At 34.3% G+C, this 24,886-nt stretch overlaps 1 protein-coding gene across 2 annotated transcripts; it reads left to right on the forward strand.

Annotated features, from left to right (window-relative positions):
* Positions 1-706: 706 nt before the first annotated feature.
* LOC143204990 (phosphatidylinositol-binding clathrin assembly protein LAP) lies at positions 707-11,725 on the forward strand. Of its 2 annotated transcripts, XM_076417949.1 has the most exons (9): positions 707-1,311; positions 1,363-1,487; positions 1,540-1,654; positions 9,261-9,458; positions 9,514-9,756; positions 9,817-10,073; positions 10,871-11,046; positions 11,110-11,306; positions 11,365-11,725. In XM_076417949.1, exons 1-9 carry the CDS (start codon positions 852-854, stop codon positions 11,493-11,495), a joined length of 1,902 nt encoding a protein of 633 aa, XP_076274064.1. In that variant the 5' UTR covers positions 707-851; the 3' UTR covers positions 11,496-11,725. The 2 variants fall into 2 exon arrangements, with proteins under 2 accessions (XP_076274064.1, XP_076274065.1); XM_076417950.1 differs by lacking the exons at positions 9,261-9,458; positions 9,514-9,756; positions 9,817-10,073; ... (1 more) ...; positions 11,110-11,306; positions 11,365-11,725 and adding an exon at positions 3,619-6,318 and having other exon boundaries at positions 732-1,311; positions 1,540-3,147.
* Positions 11,726-24,886: the final 13,161 nt, after the last annotated feature.

Here is a 24,886-nt window from a genome sequence, read left to right on the forward strand (position 1 = left end):
TAATTGAATCAAATTGTTATTGGAAGGCCCGTTTGGATTGATTAATAAGGGCCTGAGGCCGAACAGGGAGTTTTTATTTATACGAATTCTGCATGCGTAAAAATATTTTGTATTGTATTGTATTAAATAACTCTTAATTAATCATGATATTGTTATATATTCAACATATTCTCGGTTAACAACGTTTCTGTTTATATTTGTGACAGCGGCTTGTAGGCAACCTCTAAAACACCTACTTATAAGGTAATTTCAATAAATTTCAGCAATTTAAAAAATATCTAGGAGAGCCATGTCTGTACTTTTTAACTAAACATGTTTACCTATAAATAAACGTATAGATTAATAAAGTAACGACTGCCATCTCGTAGTACCTACAGCAAAAAAATTATTATCACTAAAAACAGGAAACTGATTGAAAATAATCAAATAAATTATTTTTATGTAGTTTTATTCCTGATGTATATATAATATTTAACTAACAAAATACTTGGAATTGATTTTTTTAATGCTAATAAAATTCGCATCAGTGGCATCTATCGGTATCCCTTCCATATAAATTATATTTTTGTACAAAAAATATAAAATGAAGATAAATTTCATATTAATATATATGAGCTCTGGATAATTGACAAAATATTATATTTTTGTTGTAAATCATTTTACAGGCTCCTTTTATCTGATGTTAGAGATGACATTGTTTATTTGCGACTGTAAATGTCATTATCAGCTGTTTTCAGTTTATTTTGGTTTCGCGAGTGATATATGTGTACATTTTATGTTCAAAACGATTATGATGTCATGCGAATAAATTATTGTGATTCCCTAAAATATCAGAAGTTTATAAAACCAGCATGGTAACGATAGTTTTCCTCGTTTTTCCGCTGTTTATGGTTTTGGATGAGACCAGGGCAATTCCAACCCCTAGCATCTTGTTTGACACCAACTTAACGACCTTATCAAATTGCCCTTCTTTAGGAGATATTCCAAACGGTAATATCGAAGTGAGACAATTATCGGGAATACTGAGCGCCCGCATCAAATGCTATGAAAATTACAGTTTGCTAGGGAAGGATATTTATTTTTGCAAAGGTTCTGAGTGGGATATTGAACCAGATGAGCCACCACCAAAGTGCGTAAATAAGTGTCCTCCACCACCTTATCTAGAAAATGGATTATTGGAGCTGGATAAGTTAACTGAAGATATTTACTCACCAAATGCCGATTACCTTAGTGGTACTATAGTAAGATATTCTTGTTTGAGTGGGTACACTTTAGATCCTCCCATGAGTTTAATAAGATTGTGCAAAGATGGTAAGTCCTTTCTTACTTGAAACTCCCTTTTACACCAATTTAATTTTTAAGGAGAGTGGATCGGAAGCGATGCTCTGTGTGTTCCGACTATAAACAGATGCAAGGTTCGTTCACGGATTGAACATGGTGGTGTAGTATTTCCCCTTGCCCATTTATTGCTTTCATCTGGAGATGAGGTTGGTGTTGTGTTGAATAAACTGTGCCCTCTATTAAAACCGTTAACTTTAGGTGAGATACCAGTGTGATCAAGGCTATAAGTTGGTAGGATCGGCCGACGTCAAATGCATGGGACAGGGAATATGGGAACCGCCAATTCCACGATGCGAAAAAGATGAGCGAACAGGTAGGAATTAGTTCTTTTTTATATTTGCCTCTGGCGGCGGTATAGTGTAGGAATCTGTAATTTTGGCTACTGATCGCGCGGTCCTCGACAGATGTCGCACTTTTGACAGTTTGCGGAGCTGACAGGTCGCGGATAGATGGCGCGACGGTACGAAAATATTGATTCGCCGGTTTTGCTGTCGAATCGACGTCCCATAGAAAAAATTTTAGCAAAGAATTAAGAATACGTCTCTCGAGTAGAATTAGTGCAAACGCGTCGTTCGTCAACTAGCATGGCTGGTCAAACTATAAACGACCGGCTGCTCGCCGCTAAACACAGTTTAGCGGGACAGGGCCTCGCCAAATCCGTGTGTAAGGCCACCACGGAGGAGCTGCTGGGCCCCAAGAAGAAACACCTGGACTATCTGGTACACTGCACGAACGAGCCTAACGTGTCCATACCCCAGATGGCCAATTTGTTGATAGAGAGGTCCCAGAATTCCAGTTGGGTGGTCGTGTTCAAGTCTCTGATTACCACCCACCATCTGATGTGTTACGGTAACGAGAGATTCACCCAGTATCTAGCTTCCAGCAACGTGTCCTTCCAGCTATCGAATTTCGTGGACAAGACGGGCGTACAGAGTGCCGTGGGAGCCCGGACAGGTTATGACATGTCACCATTCATTCGAAGGTATGCCAAGTATCTTAATGAAAAAGCCTTATCGTACAGGGCAGTGGCTTTTGATTTCTGTAAAGTGAAGCGGGGCAAGGAGGAAGGTACCCTACGGACTATGGACGCGGAGAATTTGCTGAAAACCCTGCCGATATTACAGAATCAGCTGGATGCTCTGTTAGAGTTTGACTGTACGGCCAATGACCTTACCAACGGGGTCATAAATATGTGCTTCATGCTTCTGTTCAGAGATCTAATCCGCTTGTTCGCCTGTTACAACGACGGCATCATTAACTTACTGGAGAAATACTTTGAACTCAACAAGAAACAGTGCAGGGAGGCGCTGGACCTCTACAAAAAGTTCCTGATCCGAATGGACCGCGTGGGCGAGTTCTTGAAGGTGGCCGAGAACATCGGCATCGACAAGGGCGACATTCCCGACCTGACCAAGGCCCCCAACAGCCTCCTCGACGCCCTCGAACAGCATCTGGCTTCGCTGGAGGGCAACACACCCACGGCGGCCACCAACCAGAAGAACCTCAAGTCGGGGGTGTCGGTATTGTCGAACACGAGTTCCGCCTTCGGGTCCGCGATGGACGACAACTTCAAGCAGGCCGCCGTGGCCGAGGAGGAGGCGGCCTTCAACCAGTACAAGGCCAGCGTCGGCTCGCCCGGTCTGGCCAGCACCAATCCGTTCCTGAGCGACGAGCCCCAGCCCCCGGCGCCCAAATCGGAAGCCATCCTCGATCTGTTCGGGGATGATGGTCTCAGCAACTCGGCACCGGTCACAGCGGCTCCGGTGCAGAGCAGCAATGCCCTGGACGATCTGCTGTCTCTTGGAGGTAAGTCCTGATTCAGATACAGATGATTCTCGAGTGTTTTCAATGAGTGCCGCAACATTCTCCTCGTCTAGACACGGAAACTGACCCGTCACCGTCATTACGTAACAACCAAAAGAAATATTTCGATAAAAAACCTTTTTGTCTCTGCTAACTCGCCGGGTGAATAGAAATATTGCGAGAAGTGAAAGTAACGCCGCTTTTTTCGATTTTTTTTTCAATCTCTGCAGTTCTTTTATAAATATCACGTACAATCATGTGTGTAATACATGTTTTTTTTCCTTTATCATCGTAACACAATACACCATAAGCTCTGCACCGAAATATTGTTATTGTTCTATATTAATTAAATCTAAACCGTCGTGGACTTTGATCGTTATTGATATTGACGCCGGCATCGATTTATTGAAAACTCTCGACCTCTTTATACGGGTGTTGTTATTTTTTTAAAACCGTTGTTTTGTTCGTCGTTAGGTAACCCGTTCGCTGACTTCTCAGCGCCTTCGACGACCCCAGTGCCCCCTGCGGCTCCGGTATCGAACGGTATACCCGACTTCTTCTCGTCCCAGGCCGCCCCCCAACCGCCGGCATCGACCCAGCCCATGTGGGGTAACAGCACGGCGGCGGTGAACGCCTTCCAGGCGGCGCAACCCGCACAAACGAACCAGCAAGCTTTCGGGGACCTCACCAGCTTCTTTAACACCAACGAGCCGTCGGTGTTCGATCCCCTGGTCAGCACGGAGCAGAAGAAACCCCCTCCCATACCCCCGCAGCCCAACATACCGCCCCAGCGGCCACCGCCCGCCTCTAAATTGCTTACGGGCGACCTGGAGTCTAGTCTGAACTCTCTGGTGGAGAACCTGACGATAGACTCGGGTAGCGGCAAGTGGAACTCGCCCAAGAACCAGCCGAAGACGTCATCCGCGGGCGGGTGGCAACCCCAGCCGCTGGCCGCCACGACGGCCGCCTCCTACAGGCCCATGATGAGCGCCCAACAGCCACAGATGATGACGCAACAACCGGTGATGCAACCCATGATGGGCATGCAGTATCCGATGCAGCAGCAGCAGCAGCAGCCTCCCGTGATGGGCAGTCCGAAGATCGGAGGGGCTCAGCCACAGGCGGCGTTCGATCCCTTCGGGGCCTTGTAAGGAGGTCGATTCAGACTTATTCTAGACGTCAGATATCATTCGTTTTTTATCGCGGTATGTTGGTGCATTTCCGGCTAGAAGGGTGGGAACACTTTATACCATATCTCTGTCAAATATTCGGTGATTTTTGTATTCCATAGCGCTAGAGTTTCTAAAACGTTTATATGTTTGTTTCGGAGTAAGAAAGATTTAACTGAACGCACGTTTTCGGTGATAAAATTTATGATATATATAGTCGGTTTATTATCTACTTATTTTTAACGAGTTCTCTATAAGGAATATTTAGCTGAACTTTTATTATTATAGGAAAATTATTTATATATAGTGATAAAAGACTTGTGACAAAACTCCATGGTGTTTTTTAAGATATATTTAAACTGAACACCTTCTTTCATATAGTCGTCTGTTCATATATTTTTTTAAATTTCGATAGTATTGATGCTTTGAGAAATTATTTAAGGTATATTTAACTGATATAATACTTTTATATAGTCGCCTATATCGATTTTTATCTGATTTTTATTGTGCTCTTTTAAGGAGTTCTTTAAGATATACCTAACCGAACACTTTTTTATATAGTTCTTTATGTCTATATATTTTTTTTGTAGTACGAATTTATTTAAGACATATGTAGTAGCATATATATATTTTATTTTTCAAGATGTTCTTTGAGGTATATTTAATGGAAACTTTTTCTTATGTGGTAGTTTTGATTTTAAATTTTTTTATTTTGTCTTTGATACGTTTAATTGAACACCCTTTATATTGTGGTGTACTCAAACTTTTTTCTATTGTTGTGTTCTTTGAGGGGTATTTAACTATATAGTTGTTTCATATATTTGTTTTTATTTTAATTATGTTGTTCTTTTAGAAAAGGTTTCAGGATATATTTAACCGACCACCTCTTTATTTAACAATATTTAAAAACTCTTTTTGCATTATTTTAAGATTTTTTCTAGAAAATATTTTACTGGACACCTTACTGTCATAGATATGGTCGACTATATTATTAATAGAAGACAATATATTATCTTAACTTTGTTTTCATCGTTCTGTACCAAAAAATTGTGATGTCTCTAGTTTAATTGTGTCGTTCTTTTAAATCTTTCTGTTGCCAACATACCTGGGTGCATCCTCCATCGTCGTTTTCTTTTATATGGTATACATATTTCTGTTGCTTGTATATTATATCCCATTTGAAGCTACCCTATATATATATTTTGATAACTACCCCCATGGTAAGTCGGTAAGGGTAGGATATTAAACCCTGTATATTATGTATATTTAAGGATTACGAAAGGATTTGTATAATATTCAAGAACAATACTCAGTAAGTGCAATGGTAGGAGAGGTAGGATTAAATTGCTTGTATCTGTCTCGGTCTTATTTGTTCCAAAAAAAATCCAGTATTGTACTTAAAAAGGGCACTCACTCATACACACACACTCCCTTGTCAAAATTAACTTTAATCATAGCTTTATTTTTTTTGTGATAGACTTTGTGAAGACTTACTTGTGATTTGGCGTCAGAGCCAGACGAAGACCATTCTTTTTAAGTTCCTTTCCCATTACTTTAGTGATATTATTATATTCATTAGATTATTTATCTCTCTTTTTTGATATGTATGTTATTCGTTTCATGTTACACTTTAATTTTAAAGCATATTAAGAAGCACTATGTACGCATAGATATACATATATTTTTCGACCATACGTACACACGAGTTCTGGTGATGATCAGAGGACTATGAGGAAATAGAAAAATCGACTCGACCGCTATTCCCCCGTCCCTCCATTTAGGTCCTAGTTCAACTCCCTCCCTCCCCGATTGGGGGGATCGCCGGTCTGGTTGTTGACCCGAACTAAACACTACAAAGCCAAAGAATGTAATATCTCATTTTTTTAGGATTCTAAATAAATATATAGGTTTTTAGTTGAACTTGTTAGCAAAATTGTAATCAGTATGTGACAATATCGAATATTGAGGAAGTTATAACGATAAAAAATATTTCGCTTATGTGTTACTGTTGTGTTTTATTGTTTTACCTGTCTGTCACCAGCTTTTTTTTGTACATCAAGTTGGGTATTGAGTAATTTATAATGTGGTTGGGACTGAGACCGATCAGGGTTGAGGATAAATGAGTGTTTCGCCGATATGACGAGCTTTTTAATGAGCAGATGTTAAACTGGGTGCTTATTGCTGCAGTTTTAACAAATTATGCCATTATTAACAACAATCGATGAATTTGGAGTGAATATATTTAAATAAAGTAATAAAAATTAGTGACTAAACATTTAATATATATTTTATGAATTATGTAATGTAACTTTGGGATATTTGACATCATTTTCTTGCCATTTATATCGAAATCTATAAAAGTCCTATTGGTGTCTATTTTGTAGTAGCTTGGCTCCTCCTTCATACTGACCAGATTTGATTCCATTCTGTTATTTAAAAATATGAATGTTTTATCTGACAGTGTTCTTCAGTTCTTTGAGATTGAATATTTTTCCTTTGTCTATTTACTGTCTGTAAAAGGGTATATAGAATTTGATAATGAACGAAATACTTTTGTTTAAATATAAAAATTTGCTAGCTCTGACCTCTCATCCCAGAATTGTGACGAAATAACGTCATAACAATGGAGATTGGTTGACGTTCTCAATAATTTGGATTCTAATGTTATGATCATTAGAAATATTCAGTGTAGCTGCGAGAAATTGCTCCAAGATAGGGATGTTTTCATTCAGTTCATGTGGCTGGAATTTTAGACCACCAGTCGCCCATTAGATTTTCAATTTTTTTTGCATTTGACGTAAGTTCGTGTGTTACTAGAAATTTATAGAGGTCTTGAAACTTTGTGAGCTTTTCCAGATGTCATTTGTCATTGATATTAAAATGAATGCTTTCAAATTATTTAAAACAACAATTTCGAATGAGATTTGATGGAGCAGTATCATAGTAGGCTTTCAGGTGTGTTTTATGAGCATGATCAGTGAATAAAAAAAATTAAACAATAAAGGTAATTAATATTCAAACTTAACACTAAGTTGTCACTTGTGACAACCAATTTACTTCTAATTGCAGGAATAGTGATAAGAATTAAACCCTTGCACTAATATATGACAATAATTAAAAAAATATTTCAATGAAGTTGAATGACTTCTCCGGATCATACACGCACCTAACGGCGCTATTCATATAAATATGTGCGCGTATCTGCAAGTATTTACGATCTCCGGTCCCGAGAACCTGATAATGGCGGAATTCTCCCGAAGATGCGGCCGCCGTCTCCCCCAGGTCAAACGATGCATACCTGAACGCGCATCAAATCGGTTTGTTAACAGTTTTCCGGGATTGTCGGCTGATTTATTGCCGACGACGTCGTCACTTTTCCCCAGGAAACCTCGACGAAGATGGCGGAGTCTTAATTGTGAAAAAAAGCCCATGTGGCTGCAGGTGGTTCTTCGGACGATGACTGCGTAAATCTGGAGACTGTTAATGTGCGGGAGTAGCGACCTAGCTGAACTGCACCCATGGTGACGATAACGACTTCGTTCGATGCGTACCTAGAACTGGGAGTACCGACAGTGTTGCAGTACTTAGTACTGGCCATTTTCTGGTGAGAACACCCACATAATTGTCTTGGGAACAGATACCATTCGTTTTATCATCATTATTTGCGCTTTTAATAGCTCTTAGCAGCAGATGACCAACTAATTCCAATTCCAATAAAGCAGTAAAAAATCCACGTCTTTTTCCTAAGGCTTTTTTAATTTTTATACGTGGAGATAACACGAAATATCTTCTAAACAACTATACATTAAGAAAAAAATATACTACAAGCTACAAGTACATAATATTGCTTTTGTTTTGTTTTTTTGATAAATCTATCATTGTTTAAACCAGATAATATAATGTTAATATAATATTGTACATATGCCGAGATTTTCATTAATGTATTTTTGTTTAAACTAAAGTTATGCGAAATTTTAGATCTAATCCAATATTTCACATTTATTCAGAGATTTAGAGTACAAGAAAGAGAATAAGTATAGAGGAAAACATGTATATATTATAGAATAACAATTACATCAAAATTATTACATTTTTGTATCGTAATTTTTGATAAGTGTATTTGTGTTTAAACCACTCTGTTTCATTACCAAGACACCAGAAAAATATCTAGATCTATATATTTACATTATTAACTACATATCATCAAATAAAAATATTTATTTGAGACTTAACGTAATTATAAACGCCTAATAAAACTGATCATGACGAAATGGTGAGTGCGCCTCTAACTTCTCTTCGCCACGGTAATCGACGAAGATATTAGCTAATTGCCGTTCGGTTCCCACAAGAAAAGATGCGTATCTAGCGTTCGTCGGACACGTAACTTTTCGATAACCCTCCAGGGACGATTTTTCATTGTTTATGAGCCGAGGAACAGCGACAAAGCCGATGGTGCATCCTTCATCGGGCTCCTCTCGCGGCCACCATTGTCTTTTTCCGCATTGGTCTTCGCCCGTTAAATCGTTTTATTGATGCGTCGGAGATAAGACGGTGACACAACAGGTGTCGTATCAGATTGGTTCGGTATCACTCTCAAACGATGGATTTCAAGACGTGATTGGGAAGCGAACAATATGGTAATCTGTCAAAGCAAAAGTACTAATAACAATGGACATATTTTTCAAAAAAAATTTCGATGTCTAAAAATTGGTTATGCTATAATCCATACAGTTTGTGTATATAATAATGTCTTGTTAAATGTATCTTTGTTTAAACCAGAGTTTTTAACAAATTTAGGAAATAGTCTAATATCTGGCAGTCTTTCGAATATTTTATAAATAATTATTATATTAATTGTGATTATATCATCTGTATATTCATATTTTAATAAATGTATTTTCGGTTAAACCGGATTTTTTAATAAATCTAGGTTATGTTTTTTTTCAGAACATTTTCCAAACTTGGCATGCGCATCGGTACCTCTGTTAAACCCGAAGCTTCATCCACACCTAAAAATAGTCTCCATATCGACTACTACTGTGGAAATAGGCTGCGACAGGAACTACCAAAACGCCTTGGCGCCTTGTCAGACCTCGAAATTCTTCTGCAAAAATGGGAAATGGATTGGCGTCTATCCTCAGTGTGGTAAGATTTATTAGTATCTTTTAAGTAGTTTAGATGGATATACATTTTTTTTCAGTTGAAGTCCACATGTGCAGCCCACCACCAGCCATACAATATGCAGAGATAATCGACAGAGATTATGACAAGAGTTACGATAGTAATGGGTTATCGTACTTCCCCATCAGTTCCCAAGTCACTTATGAGTGTCTGAAAGGATACGTCATGGATGGAGGTAGGACCATAACGTGCCAGGACAACGGTTGTTGGGAGGCAATGGACATGTGGCCTACTTGTATCCGAACCAAGGAAACTTATTTTGGTTTGTCGCTAAAAAGTCTTCATGAAGTGTCCCATTCATGTTTATATTTTTTATTTGTAGTGGAGCTTGACGATCTTAATGCGATTTTAATATCCAGCGCCACTGGAGCTGGGGTTATCGGAATCTTACTGATGGCCTGCTTGCTGGTGGCGTACAAGAAACGTAAGGCCTTGTCTAGATCAGTCGCAATGCCTCCATCAGTTATACCATCCACTGGGACCCATCCCGCTGAGGTGGTGAATGACCATGCGGTACTGCTTCAACATCCGGATCGGCTGGCCTTGATCGCTTTTGCTGATGGAGTGCAGAATAATCAGGTACTTTTTTCTTGTATTTCATTCAGATTAGATGGTAATATATGCCACAATTCCAATTCTTGATATTTGATTATAAAATCATTTTCCGAAACCTAATTGTCTTTTTACGCCTTCCGTCAACTGAAAAAAACGTAGTTTTGAGTTTTGAAAGGTGAAAGAAATCAGAAGGAGACATATCAGGTAAATATGGCGGTTTCTTGAGTTTTTGATCAGAAGAATGCAATATTCAGAAGTTTTCTGTCCACATATCTGGTCTTATTCTCTCAAACTTGTATGGATAATTTCAGCCAGGCGATGTTAACTTCATTTGGAGAGGTAGATGGTCCACCAGAGCGAGGCAAATCTTCCACCATATCTTGACCGCTTTTGAATGCACTGTACCACTTTGCGACAAAAGGAATGTCCATCATCATGTCCATACTTTAGAATCTTCATCAATTTGTTTGACAAGAACCTGCTTTCAAGCCCAGTACCTAATGTAGTTTTTTGTCACAAGTCCGGAAGAAATGCAGATAAGCACGGTCTTTTAGTATGTAGGTCTTTATGTTTTTTATGTTCTGTTGTTAATTCCTATGTCGGTATAATTTATGAATATTTGTCTCATACCAAAGTCGTGTCGATATAGATCATAGAAAAACAGTCATATTACATGCTTGTTTTTGTGATAATTGGTATTATCAACGAGATAATAAATAGGTTTCCTCAAATTCGTCCATCCTCAGTCTAAACATGTCCTGTTTGCTTTGGAACACTCGTTGTAGAAATAAAAGTATGTTCTTTAATTTTTTTTATCACAGAATACGTTACCATCATATGACGAAGCCACCCGAGACCGATCTACTCTGATCCAGGTGAGCAGGCTTCAGCTACATCGCCCGCACTGGCCCAGTTTGGCGATCTGTCGTGGAAGCAACCGTAGCAGAAGCTCGTCGAACGCTGATGCTGGACACCACGTGGTTCGTCATGGATCCTTGTGAGTATTTCTAACGATGGAGCCGGTGAAGGGCGAGAGCTTCAGCCTTGTTTTGTATTGCAGCGTGTCCCATACGCCAAGCATGCGGTCCGGAGGGGAATCGATGGGTTCCACCGACACTGTTACCATTTCGGAGGGTTCCACCAATATCACGCTGGATACAGCTTCGTCGCACAGCGCCGTCTCCCAGAATCCCTCTTGCAGGGGACACTGTGGCAGTTTGGCTTCGTTCGATGGTTGTTCCATCGTCAACACTGAAGGTATTCACCAAGTAATAGTTCCACCAGAAGTATTCATTCATCTTCTCAATATTCTCAGGAGTACCACTACTGGAGGAGAGCGAGCTGGAAGACATCAGTGGCGGTACCAACGAGGCGGAGAACCCGATCGTGTCGGATAACACGTCCTCGAAGATATCGACCAACAGCGCCCCCATCATGACAAACTGATTGAATTTGTATTAAGGATGATGTGAAAGTCGCAGTACAATCATGTTATGTACGACCATTGTCGTCTGTATAAAGTACCAGTAAGTATACTTAAGCAAAGTTATCTAGAATCTATATAGTCGATTCTATACCAAAGAAATCTTGTTGATCTGTTCGTGTTTAAGTTCGTTTCGTTTCTCTGATTCGTTTTGATGTATTATTTGAAGTCTTAATAAAATATTATAAACTTCCTAGATTGTTTTATTGCGAATATGATGTAGGTTTTTCTATTAATTATAATAACATTACAATCAATAGGAATTGTAAAAGAAATATTAATGCTTTGGTGAAAACATTGCCTAAAATGTGTCTCATACTAATCGCGATAGTTTCAAATTATTAAAATTATTAATCAAGTAACTTTCATCGTTTTATTCGACATATATTTTCGGATAAGTTCTTGTGCTTTCATCGAGGTACTTCTATTTAAACCAGATTTAGAAAGGATAGTCTAAGATACCCAAAATCTAATTAATCTTGATACATATACGGAGAGATGCTAACAATCTTTATATTTCGAATTGGAAATCGTCGTAAAGTAATGCGAATAGGAACAATCTCATCACGCTATTAAGCACTAAATTTTACATAAGTACCGACATTTTCAGCACTATATCTCTGTTTAAATTAGAGTTATAAGGAAATGTCTGAAAATGGCCAAAAATCGCGACTTTTCCTGAGTATATATATGGAAAAAGTGCAAGAAAATGACTGATCACCAAATAAGCTAAAACTTCGACACTTAGTCATTTATACGGTGAAAAAAATCATGTATTCGTTACTTTTGACATTTAGTTAACCGTTTTCAAGATATAGACAAAAATAAAGGTTAAATAATTTTTGGTCCAAAAATAACTATAGTCATATCTTCCAAACTCTTAAATTGCGAACAGGGACAATTTCATCACGCTATTAAGCACTAAATTTTACATAAGTACCGACATTTTCAGCACTATATCTCTGTTTAAATTAGAGTTATAAGGAAATGTCTGAAAATGGCCAAAAATCGCGACTTTTCCTGAGTATATATATGGAAAAAGTGCAAGAAAATGACTGATCACCAAATAAGCTAAAACTTCGACACTTAGTCATTTATACGGTGAAAAAAATCATGTATTCGTTACTATTGACATTTAGTTAACCGTTTTCAAGATATGGACAAAAATAGAGGTTAAATAATTTTTGGTCCAAAAATAACTATAGTCATATCTTCCAAACTCTTAAATTGCGAACAGGAACAATTTCATCACGCTATTAAGCACTAAATTTTACATAAGTACCGACATTTTCAGCACTATATCTCTGTTTAAATTAGAGTTATAAGGAAATGTCTGAAAATGGCCAAAAATCGCGACTTTTCCTGAGTATATATATGGAAAAAGTGCAAGAAAATGACTGATCACCAAATAAGCTAAAACTTCCACACTTAGTCATTTATACGGTGAAAAAAATCATGTATTCGTTACTTTTGACATTTAGTTAACCGTTTTCAAGATATAGATAAAAATAAAGATTAAATAATTTTTGGTCCAAAAATAACTATAGTCATATCTTCCAAACTCTTAAAATGCGAACAGGAACAATATCACCACGCTATTAAGCACTAAATTTTACATAAGTACCGAAATTTTCAGCTCTATATCTCTGTTTAAATTAGAGTTATAAGGAAATGTCTGAAAATGGCCAAAAATCGCGACTTTTCCTGAGTATATATATGGAAAAAGTGCAAGAAAATGACTGATCACCAAATAAGCTAAAACTTCGACACTTAGTCATTTGAACGGTGAAAAAAATCATGTATTCGTTACTTTTGACATTTAGTTAACCGTTTTCAAGATATGGACAAAAATAAAGGTTAAATAATTTTTGGTCCAAAAATAACTATAGTCATATCTTCCAAACTCTTAAATTGCGAACAGGAACAATTTCATCACGCTATTAAGCACTAAATTTTACATAAGTACCGACATTTTCAGCACTATATCTCTGTTTAAATTAGAGTTATAAGGAAATGTCTGAAAATGGCCAAAAATCGCGACTTTTCCTGAGTATATATATGGAAAAAGTGCAAGAAAATGACTGATCACCAAATAAGCTAAAACTTCGACACTTAGTCATTTATACGGTGAAAAAAATCATGTATTCGTTACTTTTGACATTTAGTTAACCGTTTTCAAGATATAGATAAAAATAAAGATTAAATAATTTTTGGTCCAAAAATAACTATAGTCATATCTTCCAAACTCTAAAATTGCGAACAGGAACAATTTCATCACGCTATTAAGCACTAAATTTTACATAAGTACCGACATTTTCAGCACTATATCTCTGTTTAAATTAGAGTTATAAGGAAATGTCTGAAAATGGCCAAAAATCGCGATTTTTCCTGAGTATATATATGGAAAAAGTGCAAGAAAATGACTGATCACCAAATAAGCTAAAACTTCGACACTTAGTCATTTATACGGTGAAAAAAATCATGTATTCGTTACTTTTGACATTTAGTTAACCGTTTTCAAGATATAGACAAAAATAAAGATTAAATAGTTTTTGGTCCAAAAATAACTATAGTCATATCTTCCAAACTCTTAAATTGCGAACAGGCACAATATCATCACGCTATTAAGCACTAAATTTTACATAAGTACCGACATTTTCAGCACTATATCTCTGTTTAAATTAGAGTTATAAGGAAATGTCTGAAAATGGCCAAAAATCGCGACTTTTCCTGAGTATATATATGGAAAAAGTGCAAGAAAATGACTGATCACCAAATAAGCTAAAACTTCGACACTGAGTAATTTATACGGTGAAAAAAATCATATATTCGTTACTTTTGACATTTAGTTAACCGATTTCAAGATATAGACAAAAATAAAGGTTAAATAATTTTTGGTCCAAAAATAACTATAGTCATATCATTCAAACTCTTAAAATGCGAACAGGAACAATATCATCACGCTATTAAGCACTAAATTTTACATAAGTACCGACATTTTCAGCACTATATCTCTGTTTAAATTAGAGTTATAAGGAAATGTCTGAAAATGGCCAAAAATCGCGATTTTTCCTGAGTATATATATGGAAAATGCAAGAAAATGACTGATCACCAAATAAGCTAAAACTTCGACACTGAGTAATTTATACGGTGAAAAAATCATGTATTCGTTACTTTTGACATTTAGTTAACCGTTTTCAAGATATAGACAAAAATAAAGGTTAAATAATTTTTGGTCCAAAAATAACTATAGTCATATCTTCCAAACTCTTAAATTGCGAACAGGCACAATATCATCACGCTATTAAGCACTAAATTTTACATAAGTACTGAAATTTTCAGCACTATATCTCTGTTTAATCTAGAGTTATAAGGAAATGTCTGAAAATGGCCAAAAATCACGATTTTTCCTGAATATATATATGGAAAAAGTGCAAGAAAATGACTGAGCACCAAATAAGCTAAAACTTCGACACTTAGTAATTTATACGGTGAAAAAAAATCATGTATTCGTTACTTTTGACATTTAGTTAACCGTTTTCAAGATATAGATAAAAATAAACATTAAATAATTTTTGGTCCAAAAATAACTATAGTCATATCTTCCAAACTCTTAAAATGTGAACAGGAACAATATGACCACGCTATTAAGCACTAAATTTTACATAAGTACCGAAATTTTCAGCACTATATCTCTGTTTAATCTAGAGTTATAAGGAAATGTCTGAAAATAGCAAAAAATCGTGATTTTTCCTGAGTATATATATGGAAAAAATGCAAGAAACTGACTGATCACCCAATTAGCTAATACTTCGACACTTAGTAATTTTTACGGTGAAAAAAATCATGTATTCATTACTTTTGACATTTAGTTAACCGTTTTCAAGATATAGACAAAAATAAAGGTTAAATAATTTTTGGTCCAAAAATAACTATAGTCATATCTCCCAAACTCTTAAAATGCGAACAGGAACAATCTCATCACGCTATTAAGCACTAAATTTTACATATGTACCGAAATTTTCAGCACTATATCTCTGTTTAATCTAGAGTTATAAGGAAATGTCTGAAAATAGCAAAAAATCGTGATTTTTCCTGAGTATATATATGGAAAAAATGCAAGAAAATGACTGATCACCAAATAAGCGAAAACTTCGACACTGAGTAATTTATACGGTGAAAAAAATCATGTATTCGTTACTTTTGACATTTAGTTAACCGTTTTCAAGATATAGACAAAAATAAAGGTTAAATAATTTTTGGTCCAAAAATAACTATAGTCATATCTTCCAAACTCTTAAAATGCGAACAGGAACAATCTCATCACGCTATTAAGCACTAAATTTTACATAAGTACCGAAATTTTCAGCACTATATCTCTGTTTAATTTAATAAGGAAATGTCTGAAAATAGCCGAAAATCGTGATTTTTCCTGAGTGCAAGTGCAAGAAAATGACTGATCACCAAATAAGCTAAAATTTCGACACTTAGTAATTTATACGGTGAAAAAAATCATGTATTCGTTACTTTTGACATTTAGTTAACCGTTTTCAAGATATAGACAAAAATAAAGGTTAAATAATTTTTGGTCCAAAAATAACTATAGTATTATCTTCCAAACTCTTAAAATGCGAACAGGAACAATCTCATCACGCTATTAAGCACTAAATTTTACATAAGTACCGAAATTTTCAGCACTATATCTCTGTTTAATTTAATAAGGAAATGTCTGAAAATAGCCGAAAATCGTGATTTTTCCTGAGTGCAAGTGCAAGAAAATGACTGATCACCAAATAAGCTAAAATTTCGACACTTAGTAATTTATACGGTGAAAAAAATCATGTATTCGTTACTTTTGACATTTAGTTAACCGTTTTCAAGATATAGACAAAAATAAAGGTTAAATAATTTTTGGTCCAAAAATAACTATAGTCATATCTTCCAAACTCTTAAAATGCGAACAGGAACAATCTCATCACGCTATTAAGCACTAAATTTTACATAAGTACCGAAATTTTCAGCACTATATCTCTGTTTAATTTAATAAGGAAATGTCTGAAAATAGCCGAAAATCGTGATTTTTCCTGAGTGCAAGTGCAAGAAAATGACTGATCACCAAATAAGCTAAAATTTCGACACTTAGTAATTTATACGGTGAAAAAAATCATGTATTCGTTACTTTTGACATTTAGTTAACCGTTTTCAAGATATAGATAAAAATAAAGATTAAATAATTTTTGGTCCAAAAATAACTATAGTCATATCTTCCAAACTCTTAAAATGCGAACAGGAACAATCTCATCACGCTATTAAGCACTAAATTTTACATAAGTACCGAAATTTTCAGCACTATATCTCTGTTTAATTTAATAAGGAAATGTCTGAAAATAGCCGAAAATCGTGATTTTTCCTGAGTGCAAGTGCAAGAAAATGACTGATCACCAAATAAGCTAAAATTTCGACACTTAGTAATTTATACGGTGAAAAAAATCATGTATTCGTTACTTTTGACATTTAGTTAACCGTTTTCAAGATATAGATAAAAATAAACATTAAATAATTTTTGGTCCAAAAATAACTATAGTCATATCTTCCAAACTCTTAAAATGCGAACAGGAACAATATGACCACGCTATTAAGCACTAAATTTTACATAAGTACCGAAATTTTCAGCACTATATCTCTGTTTAATTTAGAGTTATAAGGAAATGTCTGAAAATAGCAAAAAATCGTGATTTTTCCTGAGTATGGAAAAATATGGAAAATGGAAAAAATGCAAGAAAATGACTGATCACCAAATAAGCTAAAATTTCGACACTTAGTAATTTATACGGTGAAAAAAATCATGTATTCGTTACTTTTGACATTTAGTTAACCGTTTTCAAGATATAGATAAAAATAAAGATTAAATAATTTTTGGTCCAAAAATAACTATAGTCATATCTTCCAAACTCTTAAAATGCGAACAGGAACAATCTCATCACGCTATTAAGCACTAAATTTTACATAAGTACCGAAATTTTCAGCACTATATCTCTGTTTAATTTAATAAGGAAATGTCTGAAAATAGCCGAAAATCGTGATTTTTCCTGAGTGCAAGTGCAAGAAAATGACTGATCACCAAATAAGCTAAAATTTCGACACTTAGTAATTTATACGGTGAAAAAAATCATGTATTCGTTACTTTTGACATTTAGTTAACCGTTTTCAAGATATAGATAAAAATAAAGATTAAATAATTTTTGGTCCAAAAATAACTATAGTCATATCTTCCAAACTCTTAAAATGCGAACAGGAACAATATGACCACGCTATTAAGCACTAAATTTTACATAAGTACCGAAATTTTCAGCACTATATCTCTGTTTAATTTAGAGTTATAAGGAAATGTCTGAAAATAGCAAAAAATCGTGATTTTTCCTGAGTATATATATGGAAAAAATGCAAGAAAATGACTGATCACCAAATAAGCTAAAATTTCGACACTTAGTAATTTATACGGTGAAAAAAATCATGTATTCGTTACTTTTGACATTTAGTTAACCGTTTTCAAGATATAGACAAAAATAAAGGTTAAATAATTTTTGGTCCAAAAATAACTATAGTCATATCTTCCAAACTCTTAAAATGCGAACAGGAACAATCTCATCACGCTATTAAGCACTAAATTTTACATAAGTACCGAAATTTTCAGCACTATATCTCTGTTTAATTTAATAAGGAAATGTCTGAAAATAGCCGAAAATCGTGATTTTTCCTGAGTGCAAGTGCAAGAAAATGACTGATCACCAAATAAGCTAAAATTTCGACACTTAGTAATTTATACGGTGAAAAAAATCATGTATTCGTTACTTTTGACATTTAGTTAACCGTTTTCAAGATATAGATAAAAATAAAGATTAAATAATTTTTGGTCCAAAAATAACTATAGTCATATCTTCCAAACTCTTAAAATGCGAACAGGAACAATCTCATCACGCTATTAAGCACTAAATTTTACATAAGTACCGAAATTTTCAGCACTATATCTCTGTTTAATTTAATAAGGAAATGTCTGAAAATAGCCGAAAATCGTGATTTTTCCTGAGTGCAAGTGCAAGAAAATGACTGATCACCAAATAAGCTAAAATTTCGACACTTAGTAATTTATACGGTGAAAAAAATCATGTATTCGTTACTTTTGACATTTAGTTAACCGTTTTCAAGATATAGATAAAAATAAAGGTTAAATAATTTTTGGTCCAAAAATAACTATAGTCATATCTTCCAAACTCTTAAAATGCGAACAGGAACAATATGACCACGCTATTAAGCACTAAATTTTACATAAGTACCGAAATTTTCAGCACTATATCTCTGTTTAATTTAATAAGGAAATGTCTGAAAATAGCCGAAAATCGTGATTTTTCCTGAGTGCAAGTGCAAGAAAATGACTGATCACCAAATAAGCTAAAATTTCGACACTTAGTAATTTATACGGTGAAAAAAATCATGTATTCGTTACTTTTGACATTTAGTTAACCGTTTTCAAGATATAGACAAAAATAAAGGTTAAATAATTTTTGGTCCAAAAATAACTATAGTCATATCTTTCAAACTCTTAAAATGCGAACAGGAACAATCTCATCACGCTATTAAGCACTAAATTTTACATAAGTACCGAAATTTTCAGCACTATATCTCTGTTTAATTTAATAAGGAAATGTCTGAAAATAGCCGAAAATCGTGATTTTTCCTGAGTGCAAGTGCAAGAAAATGACTGATCACCAAATAAGCTAAAATTTCGACACTTAGTAATTTATACGGTGAAAAAAATCATGTATTCGTTACTTTTGACATTTAGTTAACCGTTTTCAAGATATAGATAAAAATAAAGATTAAATAATTTTTGGTCCAAAAATAACTATAGTCATATCTTCCAAACTCTTAAAATGCGAACAGGAACAATATGACCACGCTATTAAGCACTAAATTTTACATAAGTACCGAAATTTTCAGCACTATATCTCTGTTTAATTTAGAGTTATAAGGAAATGTCTGAAAATAGCAAAAAATCGTGATTTTTCCTGAGTATATATATGGAAAAAATGCAAGAAAATGACTGATCACCAAATAAGCTAAAATTTCGACACTTAGTAATTTATACGGTGAAAAAAATCATGTATTCGTTACTTTTGACATTTAGTTAACCGTTTTCAAGATATAGATAAAAATAAAGATTAAATAATTTTTGGTCCAAAAATAACTATAGTCATATCTTCCAAACTCTTAAAATGCGAACAGGAACAATATGACCACGCTATTAAGCACTAAATTTTACATAAGTACCGAAATTTTCAGCACTATATCTCTGTTTAATTTAGAGTTTTAAGGAAATGTCTGAAAATAGCAAAAAATCGTGATTTTTCCTGAGTATGGAAAAATATGGAAAATGGAAAAAATGCAAGAAAATGACTGATCACCAAATAAGCTAAAATTTCGACACTTAGTAATTTATACGGTGAAAAAAATCATGTATTCGTTACTTTTGACATTTAGTTAACCGTTTTCAAGATATAGACAAAAATAAAGGTTAAATAATTTTTTGTCCAAAAATAACTATAGTCATATCTTCCAAACTCTTAAAATGCGAACAGGAACAATATGACCACGCTATTAAGCACTATATTTTACATAAGTACCGAAATTTTCAGCACTATATCTCTGTTTAATTTAGAGTTATAAGGAAATGTCTGAAAATAGCAAAAAATCGTGATTTTTCCTGAGTGCAAGTGCAAGAAAATGACTGATCACAAAATAAGCTAAAATTTCGACACTTAGTAATTTATACGGTGAAAAAAATCATGTATTCGTTACTTTTGACATTTGGTTAACCGTTTTCAAGATATAGACAAAAATAAAGGTTAAATAATTTTTGGTCCAAAAATAACTATAGTCATATCTTCCAAACTCTTAAAATGCGAACAGGAACAATATGACCACGCTATTAAGCACTAAATTTTACATAAGTACCGAAATTTTCAGCACTATATCTCTGTTTAATTTAGAGTTATAAGGAAATGTCTGAAAATAGCAAAAAATCGTGATTTTTCCTGAGTATGGAAAAATACGGAAAATGGAAAAAATGCAAGAAAATGACTGATCACCAAATAAGCTAAAATTTCGACACTTAGTAATTTATACGGTGAAAAAAATCATGTATTCATTACTTATGACATTTAGTTAACCGTTTTCAAGATATAGACAAAAATAAAGGTTAAATAATTTTTGGTCCAAAAATAACTATAGTCATATCTTCCAAACTCTTAAAATGCGAACAGGAACAATATGACCACGCTATTAAGCACTAAATTTTACATAAGTACCGAAATTTTCAGCACTATATCTCTGTTTAATTTAGAGTTATAAGGAAATGTCTGAAAACAGCCGAAAATCGTGATTTTTCCTGAGTGCAAGTGCAAGAAAATGACTGATCACCAAATAAGCTAAAATTTCGACACTTAGTAATTTATACGGTGAAAAAAATCATGTATTCGTTACTTTTGACATTTAGTTAACCGTTTTCAAGATATAGATAAAAATAAAGATTAAATAATTTTTGGTCCAAAAATAACTATAGTCATATCTTCCAAACTCTTAAAATGCGAACAGGAACAATCTCATCAGGCTATTAAGCACTAAATTTTACATAAGTACCGAAATTTTCAGCACTATATCTCTGTTTAATCTAGAGTTATATGGAAATGTCTGAAAATAGCAAAAAATCGCGATTTTTCCTGAGTATATATATGGAAAAAATGCAAGAAAATGACTGATCACCAAATAAGCTAAAATTTCGACACTTAGTAATTTATACGGTGAAAAAAATCATGTATTCGTTACTTTTGACATATAGTTAACCGTTTTCAAGATATAGACAAAAATAAAGGTTAAATAATTTTTGGTCCAAAAATAACTATAGTCATATCTTCCAAACTCTTAAAATGCGAACAGGAACAATCTCATCGGGCTATTAAGCACTAAATTTTACATAAGTACCGAAATTTTCAGCACTATATCTCTGTTTAATCTAGAGTTATATGGAAATGTCTGAAAATGGCCAAAAATCGCGACTTTTCCTGAGTATATATATGGAAAAAATGCAAGAAAATGACTGATCACCAAATAAGCTAAAACTTCGACACTTGCTCATTTATACGGTGAAAAAAATCAAGTATTCGTTACTTTTGACATTTAGTTAACCGTTTTCAAGATATAGACAAAAATAAAGGTTAAATAATTTTTTGTCCAAAAATAACTATAGTCATATCTTCCAAACTCTTAAAATGCGAACAGGAACAATCTCATCGGGCTATTAAGCACTAAATTTTACATAAGTACCGAAATTTTCAGCACTATATCTCTGTTTAATCTAGAGTTATATGGAAATGTCTGAAAATGGCCAAAAATCGCGATTTTTGCTGAGTATATATATGGAAAAAATGCAAGAAAATGACTGATCACCAAATAAGCTAAAACTTCGACACTTGCTCATTTATACGGTGAAAAAAATCAAGTATTCGTTACTTTTGACATTTAGTTAACCGTTTTCAAGATTAGATAAAAATAAAGTTTTAATAATTTTTTTTCCAAAAATATCTATAGTAAAATCTTCCAAACTATTAAAATGCGAACAGGAACAATCTCATCGGGCTATTAAGCACTAAATTTTACATAAGTACCGAAATTTTCAGCACTATATCTCTGTTTAATCTAGAGTTATATGGAAATGTCTGAAAATGGCCAAAAATCGCGACTTTTCCTGAGTATATATATGGAAAAAATGCAAGAAAATGACTGATCACCAAATAAGCTAAAACTTCGACACTTGCTCATTTATACGGTGAAAAAAATCAAGTATTCGTTACTTTTGACATTTAGTTAACCGTTTTCAAGATTAGATAAAAATAAAGTTTTAATAATTACTAAATTTTACATAAGCATTGATATTTGCAGCCCTATACCTCTATTTATATTAGAGTTATAAGAAAAAGTCTGAAGATTTCTAAAAGATCATCGCTGTTTCACAGAAAACTCATCATGTATCTTTTGTATTCGCTCGATGTACCTTCGTCTGACTTCTGATAATTCCTTAAAGTCAATAAGAGCTTCGAGGACGTTGTTTGTAATTCAATTTAATGCCTCTTTTGATGACTAGTCAAATGTTGACAATATTGCATATAATTTGACGTATAATCTGTCAGAAATTTTAGAATTTACGATGTTTTCTTTACATTTAAACTACATCTAACAGTTTTTTTATGTTATTGATCATATACGTCGACAATACACCTGAGACTACTTACACTGATGAAACCGATTATAACCAGATCTCCATGTCGTGCCATCAGAATCAACGGCCAGTGAGAGTAGATAAGAGCGGCGCGAAAAGAGACCTTGTTTATTTGTTACATAAAATAATTAAAAATTACGCAAAAGCCGAACGCCAAGAGAAAAAAAAACGAAACATTTAATTCTACGTAGTTCTGACCATGATACAGAAACCGATGGCCATATAGGGAAGAAGTTAGCCTAGTTTAGTCTTGCGGGTACCTGGACGACGTGTAATTGTCCGCGACAGTCGATGGTACTCGGCGAACAGACGCGCGTTATTCATCATTTCGTTTATAGCTAAACTTAAAGAGACGCTGACTAAAAAGAAACTATCGGAAAGATATAACCAAGTCCATGATAAAATGATCTATAGGTACCCAAAAGTATAAACCAAAACAAACAAAGGAAGAAGAAGCAACCACCAACAAATTGCTGTTAAAACTCGTATCAACAGGAAAAAATTATCGTATCTTTACCAGAAAGAATTCAACAATTAGAAGATAATAGACCTGTGGTTTCAAAAACAAGTAATGGCAAATAAAGACATTCGAATTACAATTTGGAATGTTAATGAATGAATATTGAATGCTGAAGTTCAGATCACATACCAGTGATTCTGACAGTGAGTAAAAATGTAACAAGAAATGGACAAAATCCAACGTTAACAAATAAAAGAACAGACTGGGAAGAATTTCTTGAAGAATTGAATAAGTAATTAAGACAGTCGAACAATTAAATTTTGAAACAAAACAATTCATAGTAGATATCCAACGAGTTGGTTCAAATAATACTCCAGAAATTAAGAGTACAATAAAAGCAATTAATTATCCAAAATAAATCAAGTAAATGACGAAAAACAAAATAGAACGCCTGAAAATAAAAATATCTTATACAATATAACCCGAAGGTTGAAAAGGGAAATACTGCAAATTAAAAACTAATCCAGAAATAACTATCTAAGAAATCTAACAGATGAAAAGGACGCAGATTATTGGCTCTGGAAAGCCACCAAATACTTAAAATGATCCACTTGTAAGAGACCTACATGGAAACTGAGCACGTACCTATCAAGAAAAAGCCGAAGCAGTTGCTGACAGTCTATGAAAAAACCTTTAAACCAAACGAAACTGACATTGAGTACAATTTGCTGAACTTAGACTGTGAAAGTTCAACGATTCAACCAGTCACACAGGAAATCAAGAGAATTGCAAGGAAACAAAAGGACATGAAGAAACAAACCATTTGATCTTAGGTGCGTTTAATACTTTAACACATAAATATTATTACACCAGAGACTAATATAAGGCCAATGGGAACATATACCTAGATTTAAGTTAACGTAAAGATAAACTGTAGGTTAGCCGACAATGACTAGTAACAATGTAATAAATAAATTTAAACCAAAATTCATTTACGATTTCGTTCGCTTTTAATTCGAGCTTTTTCTTCTGAAATCTTCCTCGGGCGAAAGATTCCGACCCATTGACCCCTCTCGGGGATCTATCCCGCCGATTACCACCTGTCCGAAGAGTAATTAAGATCTTCCGCGGCGATAGCTATTTGTTTATTGTCCTTTATCCGATGCAGCGGTGGAAGTTGACGCTTGTTCACAATATGGCACTTCCACAGATCGAAGAATATGCGGCTAATTAGGCGAATGCCATCGTGGACCGTGCTAATTGGTAAATGTGTGAAGGAAGGCGAAAGATTCTTTGGTTTGGCAACGTGGTTATAGAGAAAATGTACAGGGAAGAGAGGAAATAAATGTGTTACAATGCAATATAAAAATATATATATGTAGTCTATTCAAAGTTTTTTTGTATACACGTCATCAAGATGTGCAATAAATTGCCTGCTGCAATTTGTAAATTCGTTTTATAATCAGACAATATTTTCCTTCTCATTTTATTCTAGTTAAAAAGAGACAAAATGTTCTCTATTGTTGTGACTGTATAATTAACTGTAGATGTACCATAATGT

Source organism: Rhynchophorus ferrugineus, unplaced genomic scaffold (genome assembly GCF_030347505.1).
Source record: "Rhynchophorus ferrugineus isolate W39M unplaced genomic scaffold, kcgeb_rfMv2 rfM11, whole genome shotgun sequence".
Classification (NCBI taxonomy): Eukaryota; Metazoa; Arthropoda; class Insecta; order Coleoptera; family Curculionidae; genus Rhynchophorus; species Rhynchophorus ferrugineus.